This window comes from Penaeus chinensis, chromosome 23 (assembly GCF_019202785.1).
Source record: "Penaeus chinensis breed Huanghai No. 1 chromosome 23, ASM1920278v2, whole genome shotgun sequence".
Classification (NCBI taxonomy): Eukaryota; Metazoa; Arthropoda; class Malacostraca; order Decapoda; family Penaeidae; genus Penaeus; species Penaeus chinensis.
In genome coordinates, this window is record NC_061841.1 from 19,902,926 (window position 1) to 19,923,660 (window position 20,735).

General features: G+C 39.6%; 1 protein-coding gene across 1 annotated transcript in view; it reads left to right on the top strand.

Annotated features, from left to right (window-relative positions):
* LOC125037265 (hemicentin-1-like) overlaps nt 1-16,085 on the top strand; it is a 16,950-nt gene extending 865 nt beyond the window's left edge. Inside the window, exons 3-24 of the mRNA XM_047630321.1 lie at nt 528-675; nt 1,797-1,892; nt 3,491-3,637; nt 4,188-4,316; nt 4,647-4,797; nt 5,402-5,529; nt 6,757-6,919; nt 7,497-7,591; nt 8,202-8,352; nt 8,697-8,815; nt 9,465-9,614; nt 10,253-10,381; nt 10,766-10,884; nt 11,748-11,856; nt 12,428-12,600; nt 12,948-13,110; nt 13,555-13,702; nt 14,177-14,319; nt 14,691-14,975; nt 15,213-15,337; nt 15,516-15,697; nt 15,944-16,085. Coding sequence (XP_047486277.1) covers nt 528-675; nt 1,797-1,892; nt 3,491-3,637; nt 4,188-4,316; nt 4,647-4,797; nt 5,402-5,529; nt 6,757-6,919; nt 7,497-7,591; nt 8,202-8,352; nt 8,697-8,815; nt 9,465-9,614; nt 10,253-10,381; nt 10,766-10,884; nt 11,748-11,856; nt 12,428-12,600; nt 12,948-13,110; nt 13,555-13,702; nt 14,177-14,319; nt 14,691-14,975; nt 15,213-15,337; nt 15,516-15,656 — 3,012 coding nt within the window. The 3' untranslated portion in view covers nt 15,657-15,697; nt 15,944-16,085. The remainder of the gene's footprint in view (nt 1-527; nt 676-1,796; nt 1,893-3,490; nt 3,638-4,187; nt 4,317-4,646; nt 4,798-5,401; nt 5,530-6,756; nt 6,920-7,496; nt 7,592-8,201; nt 8,353-8,696; nt 8,816-9,464; nt 9,615-10,252; nt 10,382-10,765; nt 10,885-11,747; nt 11,857-12,427; nt 12,601-12,947; nt 13,111-13,554; nt 13,703-14,176; nt 14,320-14,690; nt 14,976-15,212; nt 15,338-15,515; nt 15,698-15,943) is intronic.
* Nucleotides 16,086-20,735: the final 4,650 nt, after the last annotated feature.

Genomic DNA, 20,735 nt, shown 5'->3' on the forward strand with positions numbered 1-20,735 from the left:
AATCATGCGAATGCGATAATGGAGCCTTGACTTCGGACTAAGAAGTCTGCATCTTATTCAATAAGCATAGGAACGTCTGCACTCCTGTTAAATTTTGCAATTATGTTGTTGGTATTATATTTTTGTGTAAATTCTTACAACGTGATATACAGGAAATTATTGATGACTAACTCCAATCAACGCTGAAATCATGGTTCTAGCGTCGCATTCGTATCATTTGCGGTAAAACTGGGTTTGGAGAGGATTTAGTTATTTTCTCGATGAGTTACATTAGAAGGTTTATCTGTCTGGTTCTTTATGATCTACATAAGTAAATATATTTTTCTATTTCTGTATGATCTACACAAGAATATCTATGTTTTTTTAAAATCTTCATAAAAATATGTCTACGTATCGTTTAGTCAGTCCATCATTCCGTGTATCTATCTGTATTGATTTAGTATTAACCAACCTACTTAGAAGTATTTTTTTCAGTTTTGATAAATATCACAAGCTTAAACCTAGGACCCCAACCCGCCTTCTTGCAGACACCGTCGTGGAGATCGGCAGCACAGGCGGCCTCTCGTGCTATGGCGTGGGCGTGCCAGAGCCCAGCATCACCTGGAGGCGAGAGGACGGCGCCCCCCTTCCTCCTCACATCACCCACGACCGCGACGGGCAACCTCAGAGTGCAAGGTCAGACGAGGTCACTGTGAGTGGTTTCATGAGTGCGAGATTCCTACGAAAGGTCGACTTCTCTTGGGTTTTTGCCTGTTGATTTAATTGTTGAATGTAGGAGGATGGATACATTGGAAATATTTAAGGTTGTGATAGAGAAGCCAGAATGGTGAAGAACAGAAATGAGAAGTTTGAGGTGTCGAAAATGCTGGCGTTAAAAAAGAATGATAGATTGTATAAATACTAGAGCTGGAAATGGGGTATTTGAGAGATCGATGTTGTAATCGTTAAATATTCATTGACTGCGGAACACAAGAGAAAGAAATGGCGCACTTGAGGAATCGAAAATACTGTCATTAAAAAATAAATATATATTACAGAAGGGTAAACCTGGAAGTGAGGTCGAAAAAAGTGGCGTCAACGAAGAAGAAAAAAAAAATAAATTGCAAAAAAATGGAGTTGGAAATAGAGCATGTATTAGACTGAAAAGCTGATGGTTAAGGAAGAAATACATTATAGCAATAAATAGCATTACGGAGATCGAGAATATCCGCTTAAAAAATCACAGACGGCATGAGGATAAAACAGAAATTGGGGATATCTTAGGAATCGAAAAAGCTATTTCTCAGACAGAGCTAAAAAATACGCACGGTTATCGAATGCAAAATAACCACACGTAATAAAAAAAACGACCAAAAAAAAAAAAAAAAAACACGATAAAATATTAAATGAAAGTAAGACAGACATAATCAAATCATACAGGATTTTCATCACTGATTTCTGAAAATTATTTATAAGACCATCGCGCTTCCAGAACCACAAGTAACCATAAACACTTTTCTAATACAAGGAAAAAAACTACAAAAACAAAATACAGACATGACAAAATATTAAATAAAAGTAACACAGTTTTCATAACCACAAAGAATTCTCATCAATGGTCTCTGATTAAATTGGTATTTCCATAACGACTGCGTTTCCAGTAACCACACATGAATATATTTTTAAAGGTAAGAATAAAATACCACCCCAAAAAAAACAAAATATTTCTTTAAAGCAAGACAGCCTTAGTATAATCACAAAATATTTCCACCAATGATTTCTGATAATGTTTGGTGTTTATAAGACTTTATTTCCAGGGATGAAAGTGGAGGACGAAGGCACGTACCTCTGCACGCTTCAGAACTTGTACGATTCCGTCACTCTGCGGGCCTCGATTTCGGTGTCTGGCCTCTGTGAGTTTTGTGTGCAGATGAGGGTTTTCTCATTGTTTATTTTTTCTATCTTTCTGTTTATCTGTATATCTATCTATCTATCTGTCTGTCTATCTCTCAATAAATCTCTCTCTCCTTCTCTCTCTGTCTCTCAATGTCTCTCTCTCTCTCTCTATCTATCTATCAATCTATATATATATGTATTTATGTATCTATCAATCTATCTATCTATATATGTATGTGTATCTATTTTTATTGCAATTTGTATTCTAATTATTATTACTATTATTATTAATATCATTATTATTGTTATCATTATCATTATTATTATTATTATTACTATTATTATTATCATTATTATCATCATCATTATTATTATTATCATTATTTATATTATTATCATTATTATTATTATTTTATCATTATCATTATTATCATTGTAAACATCATTATAGTTATTATTATTATTATTATTATTATTATTATTATTATTGTTATTATTATTATCATTATTATAATTATTGTCCTTGTTATTGTTATTGTTATTGTTATTGTTTTTGTTATTGTTTTGGTTACTGTTATGGTTATTATTATTATTGTTATGATGATAATAATAATAATGATAATAATAATGATCCATGTTATCATTATTATCATTAGCTAAGTCATCACTATTATTATTACCACCCTTTTTACCTTTATCTTATCATCGATTCCAAGGCATAAACTTTTATAAAACATTCAACTCAAGAAACTATCTATCTATAATGATTTCTAAATATCAATCTACACTCATATTTGAATATATATCAACACTCATATCTTTCACTCTCTGTCTACACTCATATCGAATTATCGATCTACACTCATATATAAATGTCTATCTACACATATCTAAATATCTATCTACACATATCTAAATATTTATCTACACATATCTAAATATCTATCTACACATATCTAAATGTCTATCTACACATATCTAAATATTTATCTACACATATCTAAATATTTATCTACACATATTTAAATATTTATCTACACATATCTAAATATTTATCTAAACATATCTAAATATCTATCTACACTTATCTGCATATTTATCTACATATATCTGAATGTCTATCTACACATATCTAAATATCTATCTACACATATCTAAATATCTATCTACATTCATATCTAAATATTTATCTACACATATCAAAATATTTATCTAAACATATCTAAATATCTATCTACACATATCTAAATATCTATCTACACATATCTAAATATTTATCTACACATATCTAAATATCTATCTACACATATCTAAATATCTATCTACACATATCTAAATATCTATCTACACTCATATCTAACTATCTATCTACATTCATATCTAAATATCTATCTACACATATCAAAATAATTATCTAAACATATCTAAATATCTATCTACACATATCTAAATATCTATCTACACATATCTAAATATCTATCTACACATATCTAAATATCTATCTACACTCATATCAAAATATCTATCTACATTCATATCTAAATATCTACCTATATCCTTATCTACAACTCCTCCACCCCCACCCCCTCACCCCACCTCCTATCCCCTCCCCCAGTGGCCCCCCTGATCGCCGCGCCCCCGGACCCTAACCTGAAGGCTACCCTGGACGCCCCTGTCACGCTGCCATGCACAGTGATCATGGCCAACCCGCCGCCCGTCCTCGTGTGGCTTCATGACGGCGTGCCTGTCAGGGCGGGCAAAGGTAAGGCCTGTTTTTTGTTTGTTTGTTTGTTTAATTTTTTTTTTGGGGGGGGTGGTCTTTTGTATTCTGTTTTTTTTTGTTCTTGTTTATTTGAGTTTATTTTTGTTGTTGTTGTTGTTATTTTGTTGTTGTTATTATTTTTTTTATGTGGGGGAGAGGTGGTATTTATTTTGTATTTAGTTTTTTTTTAGGCCTGTTTTAAATTTGTTATAAAGGAGTGCTGACAAATTATATAAAAAAAAAAAAATAATAATTAATCGTCCTTCGCTTTGTTTCTCATTTTAGGATAGATTTTATTTTTTAGTCTGTTTATAAAGAAAACTGTTTTCCTTCATTAATTTTAAACTTGTCCGGCAGTTGAATTTAATTTTTATGACTTTTGTATATTTTTTTTTCCACGAGCTTACTTTTTTAAATTGAAAGTTAAAGCTTCATTTCTGTTAGTGGGATATAAATTTAATGAATACATTTATCTGTTCTGTAAGCTTATTATTATTATCATTGTACGTAAAAGTACGTAATTTACCCCCGCCAAATGCCATACTTCCAGGCATGGTCGTCAAGAGCGATGGAACCCTGAGCATCTTCTCCGTGACTGTTAAGCACGAGGGAGAGTACCAGTGTGTGGCAACCAACGTGGCCGGGAATTCGTCGCAGACTCTCAATCTCAAAATACTGGGTAGGGTTGAACGATGTGGGTACGAACTTGAAGAGTGTGGATAGGAGGATGTGGATATTTGGATGCGGAGGGGGGATATATAGGGATGCTGATGGGGATATATGTAGATATAAAGATGTGTGTGATTATAGGGACGTGGGTGGGGATATAAGGATGCGAATGTGGACATGTTGATGCTGATGTGGATAGAGATAGAGATAGAGATAGAGATAGAGATAGAGATAGAGATAGAGATAGAGATAGATATAGAGGTAAAGAGAGAGAGCGACAGAAAAAGAGAAAGAGCAAGAAAAAGAGATACATATACCAATACAACATTTCCGACAACAGTTCCGCCTCGAGCCAAGCCCAAGCGAGTGGAGGACAGCGTGGCGGCGCTGGAGGGCGACGTGGTCAAGCTCAAGTGCCCCGTCAAGGCTGACCCTCGACCCACCTTCATCTGGCACAAGAACGGACAGCCGGTTTCACGGACGTCCCCGAGGTGAGATTTTTAATTTTTTTTTTTTATTTTTTTTTTTTTTGTTTCAGGTCGATTTTTTAAAATTTATTTGTTTATTTGTTTATTTGTAATTAAGACAAAATTGTTTTGTTTTTTTGATTTTACGAACGCATTCGAGTTGAGGATTTTCTTTTTGAATTTTTATTTTTTTAATTTTTTTTTTAAATCTTATTTTAGGATATTTAAAGTGTTTACCAAAGTCAAATTTTGATTTATGATTATTCTATATTTTGGTGATTTCTCGAACGTCCCCGAGGTCGTTTTTTTTATTTTTATTTTCTTTTTTTTATTTTTTTTAAATGTTATTTTTGATTTATGATGAAGACAGAATTCTTTATTAAATATTTTGTCGATTTTTTAAACACTTTTTAAATTTTTGATTAAATATATATATATATACATATATATATATATAAGATTTATGATTAAGACGTAATTCTTTATTTTATACATTTTTCTTGCATTTTTGGTTCTATGATTTTTTTTTTTTAATTTCATTTTTATACAATGATTCTTTTAGTTTTATTAAAAACAAAGAAGCGAATTTGCCAATCTATAAAAATTCAATACATCTTCTCTCCCACAGAATGCGGGTCCTTCAAGACGGCATCCTCGTGATCCGGCAGCTGCTGGCCGACGACGCGGGGACCTACGTGTGCACCGCCGTCAACGCCGCGGGAGCCACCAAGATCGCCGTCGTGTTGGATGTCCATGGTGAGACAGAGAGGGAGAGGGAGAGAGAGAGAGAGAGAGAGAGAGGGAGAGGGAGAGGGAGAGGGAGAGAGAGAGAGAGAGAGAGAGAGAGAGAGAGAGAGAGAGAGAGAGGGAGAGGGAGAGGGAGAGGGAGAGGGAGAGGGAGAGGGAGAGGGAGAGGGAGAGGGAGAGAGAGAGAGAGAGAGAGAGAGGGGGAGAGAGAGAGAGAGAGAGAGAGAGAGAGAGAGAGAGAGAGAGAGAGAGAGAGAGAGAGAGAGAGAGAGAGAGAGAGAGAGAGAGAGTAAGAGAGAGAGAGAGCGAGAGAGAGAGAGAGAGAGAGAGGGAGAGAGAGAGAGAGAGAGAGAGAGAGAGAGAGAGAGAGAGAGAGAGAGAGAGAGAGAGAGAGAGAGAGAGAGAGAGAGAGAGAGAGGGTGGGGGAAGAGAGAGAGAGAGAGAGAGAGAGAGAGAGAGAGAGAGAGAGAGAGAGAGAGAGAGAGAAGAGACAGAGACAGAGACAGAGACAGAGACAGAGACAGAGACAGAGACAGAGACAGAGAGAGAAAGAGAGAGAGAGAGAGGGAGACAGAGAGAGGGAGACAGAGAGAGAGACAGAGACAGAGACAGAGACAGAGAGAGGGAGAGAGAGAGAGAGTAAGAGTAAGAGAAAGAGAAAGAGAAAGAGAAAGAGAAAGAGTAAGAGTAAGAGTAAGAGAGAGAGAGAGAGAGAGAGAGAGAGAGAGAGAGAGAGAGAGAGAGAGAGAGAGAGAGAGAGAGAGAGAGAGAGAGAGAGAGAGAGAGAGAGAGAGAGAGAGAGAAAGAGAAAGAGAAAGAGAGAGAGAGAGAGAGAGAGAGAGAGAGAGAGAGAGAGAGAGAGAGAGAGAGAGAGAGAGAGAGAGAGAGACGGAAATCCTCAGGCATTTATCATGATCTTCATCTAATTATAACAACCATCATTTTTTTTTAATCAACCTCATTAGCATCACGAGCGTAAACACTATCAACACAGACTCATGACTCTTCCAATACATAAACACCTATATGTTTCTTTAATCCACACACATAAAAAAAACCTACGATATCTTGACATCACACACGTACCCTTATCAGTATAATTTCTACATACCTCATTCGTCCCACTCCCTCCTTTCCCTGACATATAAAAAAATCCCACGATATATTGGTATCACACGCACAGCCTTATCACCGTTATTTCTACATACATTCTCTCCCCCTCCCCATCCTTCCCAGTCCCGCCCACCATCGCAGAGGGACCCACCTCGTACACAGTGGGCGAGGGGGAAGTGCTTGAGATCGAGTGCGTGGCTTCGGGGGCGCCTCTCCCCTCCATCACGTGGGTACGGCAGGACCAAACACTCCTGCTGGACCAGACCATGCCCGATGGTACGCTGAGGTAGGTTGTGCTGGTGCATATATTTGGTATGACGTGGGTATTGGCTGGTATTTGGCAGTGCGGTGTGGTAGTGAAAATGATTCGATGGTATAAATATCAAGTATTTTGGAGGTATCATGTTGACGGATTTAATTGTATTTCTAGAGTTGTTTTGATTAAAATAGTACAATAGCCATACCAACATGTCATACATGTCAGTTAGCAATACTGTCATTAATGTCATTACACTTCCAGTAACAAACGATTGTACAGATGATACTATCAATGACGATACCAATAATACTATCGATAAACCCATACAATTATCATACCAAAGCGTCATACAGGTAAACCGTTACTAATATCATAGTTCCCGCACCAAAACGGCATGTACATATTTGCCAATGATGCCGTCACTAATTCTATACAGTATCACTCATGCAGATAATAACAATAGTTTATATCATCACTCATGATATACAAACTCCATACCAAAACATCATGCAGATATTAGTCCCTGATACCATCATTAATGCATTACGATTCCCATATCATATCAGTCAATATACTATCACTAATGCACTAAAACGTCATGCAGGATGGTAGCAACAATGCAGAGCGAAGGACAGTACGAATGCATGGTGACGAACGCTGCAGGCTCAGCATACAAAACCGTCGCTGTCCTCATTAGTAGTAAGTTATGAGCTGTAGGTTATATGCAGGAGCTTATTGTGTTGTTTGCTTTCTAAGTAGTGGGTCGTTTTTTGCGTGTTTGTTATAAGGAAAATGTTTTTTGTGTTAATTCTTGGTTTATTTTTTATTTTTTTTTTTTTGGTATTTAGATACTAGGTGAAAATTTTGTTTGTTGTTTTTTCGTGTAGATTCAAGGTACTAAATGACTTTTAATGGTGATTCTAAATATAAAAAAAGGTTTGTAGTGGAAATTCTCAGTAAAGTGTAAGCTAGTTATGCAAATAATTCTGGGTAATATTCATCTTATAGATTCTGAATCAAGTAAAATTGTATTGACAGATAAAAGTATGTCTATGAAAGATTAAAAACAAAATTGAAATAAAAACAAATATAAAATAACTAATAAATAAGATATATAAATGACAAATTGATAAAGAATATAAATGACACATTGATAAAGAATATAAATGACAAATTGATAAAGAATGTAAATGACATATTGATAAAGAATATACATGAAAATGAGTAAAAACACAAACATAAACATAAATAAATCAGATAGATAAAAAAATACATCTTTCAATCAACCTGACCTCCTATTTCCCCTCAGAACCCCCTGAGATCTCCCCGCCCGGCGACGAGACCCTGGCGGTGTCAGCAGGTCAAGATCTCAAACTGCCATGCGAGGTCAGAGGTCATCCAGAACCCGAAGTGTCTTGGAGACGAAATGGGTTCGCGCTGGCTACGGATGAGAGGCTGGTGTACGTTGAAAAAACTTGGGGTTGTATTGTGAAAGAGATTAGTCACACGAATGTCCATCAGTTAATCAGTCAGTCTATCTAGCTATCTCCGTATGAATTTATGTGTATCTGTTTATCTGTCAGTCTATCTGTCTGCCACTGTCACTGTCCCTTTCTCTTTATATATGTATATATACATGTATATTTATACACACTATATCTCTATCTATCTATATATCTATTTTTCTATCTATCCGTCTGGCATTCCTTCCTTCCTTGCAGCCATACAACCATCTATCACTTTATCTCTGTCAATAAGTTCTACATAACTACAGCGCCATTAACCTGTGTGGTCATATCCCCAGGCCTTCCCCCGGTTACCTGCTAATGAGTGCCGTCACACCTGATCTCGCGGGGAACTACACCTGCAGTGCCATCAACCAGGCCGGAAATGCCCATAAGACTTTCGCCATAACAGTTAATTGTGAGTGATAGTGTTATGTTATGTTAGAAATCATATGAAGCTGTAACTGCGTCAATTTTTTTGAGAATTAGTCTATTTTTGTGTTTTGTAGGTTTTTCCTGACAGTCTTAGAAGGGAGGAATCCTAGTAATTATCCACGATTCGTTATTTCCTAATTCCGAATCCTTTAAATAATTCAGGAACCATTATCTCGTGATTTCAGATCATTCAAGTGGTTCAGGTTCGTTATCTCGCAGTTTCGAATCCTTTTTATTATTTATGATTCATTATCTTGTCATCCTGAAGCCTTTAAATCAATCGCGATTTCTTTTCTCATAATCCCAAATTTATTTATTTATTCATGATCCTTCATTTTGAAGTCATCCAAAATCCATTAAATCATTCACGATTCGTAATCTCGTTTAATCCCGAATACTTCTAATTATTCAGGATTCATTATCTCTTAGTCACGAATCCTTATAATGTCTTAGGACTCGTTATCTCGTATTCCCGAATCCTTTATATCATGACTCGTTTCCTCGTAATCCCGAATCATTCAAATCATTCAGGATTCGTTATCCAGAATCCTTCATGTTATTCATGCTTCATTATCTCGTCATCCCAAATCCTACCATGAGATTTGACAGAAGAGGAATAAAAATCCACACAGATCCCCCTCAAGTGGAGACGGTGGAGGAGACGTGGCCCGAAAGGAGCGTGGTGGAAGGAGGTCGCCTGTCTTTGCCGTGTCCTGCGTTGGCCAATCCTACTCCGACGCGCGATTGGACCAAGGATGGCGTTCGACTCCTGCCCGAAGAAGGTACGGTGGTTCGGTGTTGAAATGAGCGGTGTTTTAAGGGAGTTTGTGATTAAGTAACTCTGTATTTAAGTATGTGTCTAATACTGTATTGTGGGTTTTTCTACCAACCAAGACTGTTTTAACTACTCTGTATTTCACTAATTCTGTATTTAACCAATTCCGTATTTGACTCATTTTGTATTCAACTACACTATATGTAACTAATTAAGTTCACTACTCTGTATTAAACTAATTATATTTTTAATTATTTTTTTCTTTTTACAAATTCTGCATTTAACTATTGCATTGATTACATTTATTATATGAACTTGATACTTGACCAACTGTATCTACCTAACTCTTTCGACCTTTAATCAGCTCTATATTGAACTATCTATGCAGTCAAGTAACTGATCTTAAGCAAAACTATTGAATTATTTGTCTTTAACTTGCTATGCATTTACCTAACTCTGCTTCTTAAGTATTTATGTAAACCAGCAATTAACAAAATATTTAGATACCTCTGTATTCAAACACCCCATTTTTCACCGCGTTAAGCGACTCATAAACCCTTTAAAACTAAAATATCAAGAATGAAAACTCCGCTCTCCCTCCCATTTCAAGTCAAATGAAATTCTCACACCTTGTCTTTGGCGCAGGATTGGATATCCTGGACAGCGGGACCGTGGAAGTCTCTCGAGCAGAACCCAAGCACTCAGGCAGCTACAGATGCACGCTCACCAACTTTCTCGGTCAAGCACACATTGATTACGACGTGAAGGTCCTCAGTAAGTGTTAAGGAGACATAGGTCTTTGTGTAGAAGTATAGTAAGTTATCAAGTTTAAGTAATAAGTATAAATATTAAGTAAAAATAACAAGTAGCTATGTGTAAGAAGTATAAGTAGTAAGTAATTAGAAGTAATAAGTATAGGGTTTAGGAGGAGTAAATAACGTTTTAAAAATATTACTGTACATTACGGGGGAACGAAATATCATTACGTTCTGCTTTACAACTCTAGACTGGAGATTGATAACTAAATAAATACAAGCCACACATCACAACTCACTTTCTTCATCTTCTCAAAAAAACAAAAACAAAACAAAAAAATAAAACGAATGAACAACAACAACAACAACAAAACATTAATTTCTGATACCCTCACGCCCCCAGTCCCGCCCAGAGTGACCCAGCGGCACCGTCCAAGCGCCCCTGTTGTAGTGGAAGGTGAAGACGTCGTTATCAACTGCCCGGTGGACGCAGTACCCATCCCGACCATCACGTGGCTCAAGGCAAGTCGCGGACTTACGTCGTTATGAATGGGATTAGGTTTAAATAAATTGGTGTTCATTTTTGAAACTTTGTTATTATCATTATTATTGCTATTATTGTCATTGTCATTATTATTGCTATTATTGTCATTATCATTATTACTGATATGATTATCATAATACTTATTATTGTTATTATTTATATGATTATTATGGCAGTTATTAATATAATAATAATAATTATAATAATAATAATAACAATGATAATTGTCATTATTATCGACATTATAATTCTTATTATCATCATTTAAATTGTATTCTTATTCCAATATTGATTATTGTTATCATTAGTAGCAATGTTTCTATCATTATTATCACATCACCTTGATTGTCAAATAGTACCACCATCAGTTATCATAATAAAAAGCCCTTAGATTGCAGGCCACCATCCAGACTGTCATAAGCCGATCTTTCTCCCTTCAGTTAGCACAAAAAGACTTTGGGTTTCTGGGCACTCGATATTAGCCGATCGTTTTCTTAGATCACTCCCGAAACACACTATCATGAACCTTTCTTCCACTAACTAACAAAACCCTTACTTTGTTGGCTACTCGACACACTGGCATAAGCCAATCTTATCCCAACTTACCAAAAAAAAAACTAAATTACAGGCTTACCGTTGCCAGAAGCCGATTGTTCTCCCTCCAACTAACAAAACCGATGAGCTGCTGGCCTTTCGACATTGCCAAAGGCCGATCTTCCACCAACTAGAAGACCCTTTTACAGGCCACTCGACATATTGCCATAAGCCGATCTCCCACCAACTAGCAAACCCCTTTACAAGCCATTCGATACCCTGTCATAAGCCGATCTTTCTCCCTCAGGACGGCGTGTCCATCTTCTCGACGAAGGACCGCGCCGACATGACCCACATCGTCGTCGAGAACAATGGCCAGACGCTCTACATCCTCGAGGCAACTGTGGACGACAAAGGTATGAATTTTTAAAAGGCTGTCTTTCTACTTTTTCTTCCTTTATATTACTGTTATTAGTAAGGTCTTAACGTACTTTGATTATTAAGGGCATAAGCCTACATCCTCGAGGCGACTTCACGACGAAAGTATGGATTTTCAAATCTGTTTTCCTTCTGTTTTCTTACTTTATTGAATTATTCGGATTATAAGCCAGTGGGCATGAAGGGATTGGATGCTCCCTCAGAGATATCTTTTGGGCAATTTAGACGCATTCTCCACGTAAGTTTATGTTGATTAATCCTACAATACAACAATCAATAAGTAGGAATACAGACTCTTGTGATTCCAGCGAGAAAATGATACATGTAGATGGAAATTTATGGTTAATTACAGTCTTAGTTTTAGTGGAACACTCAATTATTAATACTATTATTCAATTATTATGCATTACTTTGTTATGAGAGTGCAGATGTATCTCGGTTGGCTAAGATGTCTCCCTTAACGATTCCATATATTTTCCTCGATTGCCACCTTGCGTATTCCCTAACTGCCCCTGAGGTGTCCCTTAATCCTCGCCCCAATGCCCTCAGGCGTGTACCGCTGCGTGGCCAAGAACGACGCTGGGGTGACGGAGCTGCTCTTCCCGCTGGAGGTCCTCGTGGCGCCACAGTTCACCGAGTTCTTCCACAACCCCGACGTGACCTTGCATGCCGGGGAAGAACTTGACCTCGACTGTGACGTCAGCGGTGACCCTGAGCCGCAGGTGAGAGGATGTACTCGTATTGATGTGGTAGAGGGATGTTGATAAGGTTGAGGTAAATACGAGTTAATTTATGGTTCAGGGTTTTTTATATTTTTTTTATAGCTTGCGTGATTTGAGTGAGGTTAAATGTAGGCTTAATAATAGATACAATTTGGGAGAAATTTGTATCTTTAATTATTTATAATTAATAATTCAATAAGTCATACAGTCCTCGACATCAAAGTCTGTGTATTTAGAGATATCTTACTAAGGATGCCAACTTTATTGCAAATTAACACCTCAGTAAAAGACAATTACATTATTAATTAATTTCCTCCCATAATGAACAAACCTCCATTCCCACACAGGTATCGTGGAAACGTGACGGGGAGCCTCTGTACGCTCACGTGTCGCCTGGAGGTCGCCGAGTACACGTGCAACACGCCAAGGTCGGGCATGCAGGACACTACATGTGCACGGCCGTTAATACCGCTGGCACCACACACAGGAACTTCAGCGTCACCGTCCTCAGTCAGTGTTATCCTTGCGTTGTTCTCGTCACTCAGTGTAGTTGATTTGTATTATCTGATACTGATTTTTATGTATGTTCTCTGTGGCAATTCTGCGTTACGAAATGGAATATGATGTGAGGTTTATAACACTGTTTAGATAGTATGTATTTACTCAGGTGGGTTTATTTACTGATTTGTGTACTTGAGTGGAATGGATGTTTATATTCTACCACTATTTTATATGAAGTGCAAATTGTAGATTGCATATTAGGCCGGTTAGTTTTGCATTTCTTTTTTGTACCATTTAACGAACGAACGACGATTTCTCGAAAGTACATTGAACAAAAAAAAAAAAAAAAAAAAAAAAAATTCAATCAGTCTTAGTTTGCCATATCTCCATAACACGATTACTACGTATTTTCAGAGGATATAAGATTGAAAATGAATTCTTCGTTTCTCTCAGAACCACCCACGATGGAGGACGGGGGCGCGGACGAGCTGACGGGCATAGAAACTGTGAAGGGAAGGGACGCTAAGCTGTGGTGCAGAGCGGACGGATCACCCGCGCCCGAGATCGTCTGGACGAAGGACCGTCAGCTCATTTCTCCTCTGTTAGTTCTCTCTCTGATAGTGGCGACAGGGATTAGTATTGTTGAAATGATAGCACTGATAGTATTGATTAAAATAATTACAGTAATAAAAAATGATTAATTATAGAAATGCTAGTTACGATAGGTTTGATAATGATGATGATAAGGATAATGGTAGCAAGATTAATATTAGTAACTGGCGATAATTAATATATGTCATGATTATTATTGTTGTGATAATGATATTATTAATATCGTGGATGATGTGTAAATATTATCTCATGGATAACTATGGAGGAAATATTTGTTCATTTTCACCAAAACCACTATAGATACCAAACTCCTCAATTGCTATAACTCCAATAACATGGATTAGAAAGTGCCACTATTAAAATACCGAAATCCATATCCTCCAAAATTCCTTTCCTTTCACATAAGAAACGTTTACGAAATGACATTAAACGTTTTTCCTGCATTCTGTCTCCGGCGCCACAGACAGGGAGGGAAATATTCCACACAGGAAGAAGGACAGATGCTCACCATACACGAGGTTACGCCAGAGTCCTCGGGTTTGTACGAATGCACCGCCACGAACTTCGTCGGCACCGCTACCCGCACCTTCAACGTCTCCGTCATGAGTAAGGGAGACTGATAAAGGGTGACAGGATGAGAATGAGGTGTTCGGTCTTGGCTTGTTGAGGGGTTCTTGTGGCTTGTGTGTATTCGAGTTTGAAGAAAGTGGGTGTGTTAGAGTGGAGCGGGAGTGAGAGTGGGAGTGAAAGTGTATCTGAATGCGTGTGCGTACGAGTAAGAGTACGAGTATGAGTACGAGAACAAGTACGAGTGCGAGTGTTACTGTGAGTGTGAGTATGTGTGAGTTTATATTTGAGTGCGAGTGTGAGAGTGAGGATGAGGGTGAGAGAGACAGAGACAAAAAGAGATAAACATACTGAAATAGGTAGACAAATAGACGGAGAGTACCAAGCATGACAAGTCCTCTCCCCCATAGCGCCGCCCACGATCCGCGACGCGGGCGGAAGCGACGTGGTAACCGACGTGCAGGTGGTGTCGGGTCGGGAGGCCATCCTGTACTGCGGCGTCGAGGGGTCCCCGCCGCCCTCCATCACCTGGCTTAGGGATGGGCGGACCCTCAAACCAGGGCCCCGAGTCCACTTCACGGGCCCCTACGAACTCCTCCTGACGAGCGTGCAGGCGGGGGACGCGGGGGACTACGCCTGCCTGGCCACCAACCGCGCGGGGACGGCGGAGAAGCAGTTCGACATCAGGGTCATCGGTAGGTTTGGATTCTTCGGACGTGGATGTGCGGAAAGCGATGCTATTTTCGGAAGATTTGAATAGGTGTTTTGTGGGTCTGACTGTTGATATATTTTATTAATATGAGTAGTCAATATCCGACATTTGGAATATGAATAGAAAACATTCGACTCTTAATATCAAAAGCCAATATTCGACTCTTAATATGAATAGCCAATGTTCGACTTTTTAATAACCAAGGAAATTTCGTCACTAGTTCCGGCCACGATACCGGACGACGAGGATGGCTCTCCGCCGATGCAGGAGGTCCTGGTCGACATGCCCTTCTCCCTCTTCTGTCCTGTAGAAGGCACGCCGCAGCCACGCATCACATGGACGAAGGTAACGTAAGCAGGGGTTAGCTCCGGTGAATGCCAGCTTTATAATTTGTTCCTCATTTCGCAGTCAACGTGTAAAAGTGTTGCAATCTATGCCCTTGTTTTCCAAAGTTTAAAATCTGTGTCTAAACGGGTAGCGTCTGCGTGCCCTAATGCCCCTCTAAAGCAGGTCTATCTGACAGAACTCCGCCCCGCTGGACGGTCTGCTCGGCTTCCACGGCCTGGGCGGGCGGGTGGCGCTCGGCGACGGCGGGCGGCGCCTCTTGGTGTCCGAGGCCTGTCATGCAGGACACCGGGACTTACATGTGCGTGGCCGAGAATGAGGGCGGACGCGACACGGCCTCCTACCAAGTCAATGTGTTAGGTGCGTAGCAGGGCGGGGCAAAAACGCGGTGATTTGCGGGGAAAAATAGAGGTGTTCTGTGGCTGTATGAAGAGGAAGGAAGGCTTTTTACAAATGGCTTTGCATTTTTTTTTGCATCGAAGAATGATCACGGCTTATTTGCATTTGCCTGTAGATATCATAACATTAAAAACTGAGGTGAAGTAAGATCCGCAAATTGATAATATATAATAATATGCTTCCTTTTATTTTGTCTTTTATTCACAGCACCACCAGTAATTATACAAGACAAAGACACGTTCCGGTCCGCCGTGGAGGGCGATGACGTGGTCCTCGACTGCGAAGTGGACGGCGACCCTCCGCCCGCCATCGTGTGGCTGCAGGACGGCGTGTCACTGCAGGAACTGTACTTGCCGGCCATCACTGTGCACGACGTAGGGCGTGGGAAGGTTAGTCTTTCCTTCAGTTTCCCCTTCAAAGTTCTCTGGACGTAGTATAGATGAAATGGTTGAGAAGACGTTGTTCCATTTGTAAAAGGGAATATCTGCACGCCTGACAGTGGGTGTGTGAAACTGCTTTACAGTGGCGTGATCTGTTTAGATGGCCATTAAAAGCAGTCGTCTTTTTTCATCGCACCTTTAAAGATAAATCAAAATGAGATATAGAAAGATGTATTAATAGCTACATATTTTTACTAGGGAAGGTAATTTATTAAAACATATCACTTTCCCTTTTGATATCCCTAAATAGGCAAATAATTCCCTTCTTTTATTAGTATCGATTTTTTTTTTTTCCAAATCTCATCTAATCATGTCCGCAAGACCTTCCATTATATCCTCATTTCTCCCAAACTCTGATACATTGGTCCCACTTTTGACCGATATCGAGTTACAACCTAACGAAATATATTGGAAAACTCGCCGTAACCCCACCATCGCAGACAATAAACCATTATAATTCGTCTGTTTAGAATTAGACATAAGACAAATACGGGAACAGACTTAGTAATCCTTATACCATACACACAATAATCTCAACGCCTCTGCCTATTCCTGAAACCAAAAGTCTGAGCTGAGAATCAAGAGCGTAAGCGAATTCCACGCCGGTTCGTACACCTGTATAGCGAGCAGCGTGGCGGGGTCGGACGAACAGACGTACGTGTTGAGGGTAGTGACCCCCCCTCGCCTAGAGGACCCCAACGCCCCCACGTACGTCAGCGTCCGTGCAAGTCGGCCGGCGTCCCTCTCGTGTCTCATCCACGCGTCGCCAGATCCGCAGGTCTTCTGGTTCAAGGTGATTAAGGGTGGTGATATTTTATGAATGGAATGAGCTGATAAATGATGTACTCATAGATAGGTAGATAAGTAGATACTTGGATGATCATATGCATTGATAAATGTATTGACGAATGGATAAGCATGTATATTAATTGAGAAATAAATTAATAATTATATTTATGATTACTGACTAATGAGGCAGAATTTCGTAAAAACCTGTCTTGGATTTTATAGGGAATAAAGTCTACGGTCACAAACACCACATTTCAGTATGTCTTGCCTTCTCATGAAATCTTTAAGATTATTTGTTTATGGCTCAAGTGTCTGGCCGTTAAATGCATTTTCATGTATGTGTATCTCCCTGCGTCTGTTTGTTTGTCTGTCTCTCCTTATTTTGCTGTTTTGATATTTTAACTATACGTGTATCTATATATCTGTCTGTCTATATATGTACACGTCTATTCAACCATAAACCCTCTCTCGTTCCGTCTATCGATATATCAAAATCTATCGTTACATCTGCATATGTATATTTAACAGTAAACTTATTTCTTATCTATTTACCCCTTTACTCTTTCCATGTCCTTTTTATCGCAATACCTCTTATCCTTTCCTTATCCTTTCTTATCTATTTGCTCCTTATTTTCTCAATACGCTTTCTTATCTATGTACCTTATCCTTTCTTATGTATGTATTCTTTCCTTATCCTTCCATCTTTATATACCCTTCTTCTTTCCTACCTCCCCTTAATGAATGACTCTTCGAATTTCAAGAATAACATGCCGCTGGATGAGGACGACCCCAACCTTCACTTGAGCGCAGGAGGACGAGATCTGAAACTCCTTCAGGTGACGGAGGACGATGCCGCGAACTACTCGTGTTTGGCTACGAACGAGGCGGGTTCCCTCTCTGTCAACTTCACGCTCGAAGTCCACGGTTAGCGGTTCCGATCCTCTTTTGATCCCTTATTGCGATTCGTTTTTGTTTTTTTGGGTTGTGTCGTGTCATAAATACTTACTTTATTTTTTTTATGGGGGGGGGGGGGGGTGAGGGTAGGGTGGGGGAGAATTGAGTTTGTGGTATAATTCTTTATCGTTTTTTATTAATGGTGTTATAAGTACTTTTATATCTAATGTGTATGTTTCCCTCAAAGAAAAAATCTGGATCTGATTCCTTCTTTTCATCGATATAGTTATTGATATTTGTGATAAGTATATCCTACCTTTAACCATACTTTAGCTTTATGTCACTAATTTGATTTCATTATTATTTTTGTATTCATTTATTATTTTTTGCATCGACGCCTCTCAGTTCCGCCACGCTTCACGGAGTCTGTGGTAGGAGATGTGAACGCCGTGGCAGGTGAGGATGTCGAGCTCTTCTGCCCCGTCCACGCCACGCCCTCGCCCTCCGTGCTGTGGATGAGGGACTCGGGCATCATCCAGCATTCATTTACTGCCACGTATGGATGTCGCTCCTGTTTTTGTACTTGGGTGGGGGTAATGATTTCCGTTTTCTTTTTTTGGGGGGAGAGGGGGAGGGAGGGGGAGAGGGAGAGGGAGAGGGAGAGGGAGAGGGAGAGGGAGAGGGAGAGGGAGAGGGAGAGGGAGAGGGAGAGGGAGAGGGAGAGGGAGAGGGAGAGGGAGATAGAGAGAGAGAGAGAGAGAGAGAGAGAGAGAGAGAGAGAGAGAGAGAGAGAGAGATAAAGAGTCATTCTTACATTGTGGTTGGGTTATACTGAGTTATAGAAATTTACAGTTTTCTCGTTCCTTAATCCAGTTTATTTTGATGTTGAAAACGGCATGGGTAAGAATGTACACTTATCCATCCCCATGTATCATTCTCAATAAACCGTTTCTTCCACTTGACATTTAAAACTTCTCCTGCATGACATTTACAGGGACCCTCGGCGCCTGGCCCTTCGAAACGTGACCAAAGAGGACGATGGGCGATACACCTGCCTGGCGACCAACGAGGCCGGGACCATCGAGCAGGACTTCACTCTGAGCGTCATGGGTACGGCTGTTCACTATTTTTTTTTTTTATAGTTTTATGAAGTTATGATGATTAGTTATTTCACAACTTTGATGGGCTATTTTGAATGGAAACATACTTGTGGTTTGGTGGTCTGTTAATCAATGTAGAAACAATTTATGGATATTTGACAACTAGATCGATTAAATAAGGGTAACAACTATAAGAAAACAGGGATCAAGATTATTACTTCATACAAATAAATAATAAAATATTAACAAATATTAGAAAATAAGAAATGGGGTCTTTACTTCATACAAAATATACGACTAAACAAGAACAACACCAACACAATAGGAAATAAAGTTATTACGTCTTACAAACAATCCAATAAAACAAGAAACAACGACAAACAATAAACAGAAGGAAAAAGGTCATCATAACACGTTAACCTTTTCTTCCTCAGTGGCTCCTAAATTGCTGGATCTGGACCAACCCGTCGTGGAGAAATCTGTGGTCCTCAATCGTCCAGTGACCATTACATGTTTCATCGTCGCCGACCCCCCGCCCACCATCACGTGGCTGAAGGTATCGGGGAGGGGATTCGATTCTCTTTTGTTTCGGCTGCTGATTCGGGTGGCTAAGTTCCCTTCTTTCTTATTTGATTTATTAGGGAATTCGATCCCATTCTTCGTGCTAAGTTTGAGTGAGTTAGAGGTACTGGGTCTGTTTTTTTTTTTATTTCAGTTATGTTTCTTGGTCATAGGATCACCGTTCTTTTCCCGTGATGTTCGATGGGTAGCTGTGTGCTGTCCATCGTTGTTTAGCATCATAATTTAAAATTGGCACCGATTTTGCCCATTGTAGGTTCTAAAAGCTAAACATTGAGTTCAAAACAAAAGGGATTTATCATTTCAATCTTAGTTAGACGCAAATACCTGCATTATCTACCGTATCTTATATACAGACGTTTACACCTTAAAAAGTGATACATAAAGCCAACACCTCGACTCACTCGAACGCAAAACAACTTACCTTACTCCTTCTACACCCGCCCCCCCATGCATCTCTCCCCAGGACGGCCACGCTCTATCAGCCCTGCATTCGGGCGTGAGCGTAGACAACCACGGGCGGCAGGTGAGCATAACGAGGGCGCGTGGAGCCGATGCCGGGAACTACACCTGCCTCGCCACCAACGCCGCCGGGACGACCACCCTTACCACGCTCCTCACCGTCCTCACGCCTCCCACGTGGGCCACGGTATGTCCTCGGAGTTATTTTGTGATGTAGCTGTTGTTTTTTGGTATTGGATGAGGTTATTATCTACCTAACTACTTATCTGTATATTTGATTCTCTCTCTCTCCCCCCCCCTCTCTCTCTCTCTCTCTCTCTCTCTCTCTCCTCTCTCTCTCTCTCTCTCTCTCTCTCTCTCTCTCTCTCTCTCTCTCTCTCTCTCTCTCTCTCTCTCTCTCTCTCTCTCTCTCTCTCTCTCTCTCTCTCTCTCTCTCTCTCTCTCTCTCTCTCTCTCTCTCTCTCTCTCTCTGTTTCTCTCTCTCTCTCTCTCTCTCTGCCTGTCTGTCTGTCTCTACCTGTAAGATAATATTAAATTCCTTTTACATAAATTTCAACACATGGCCTTGTGTCACCCAGGGTTCGGAACTGGAGGAGAAGGTGATTGGCGTCGCGGGCGAGAGCCTCGACCTCTTCTGTGACGTCACTGGCACGCCCACGCCCACCATCCTGTGGCTCAAGGACGGTCAGATCATCACGCCCTTATTGGGTAGCAGGAACTTCACAGCGTCGGACA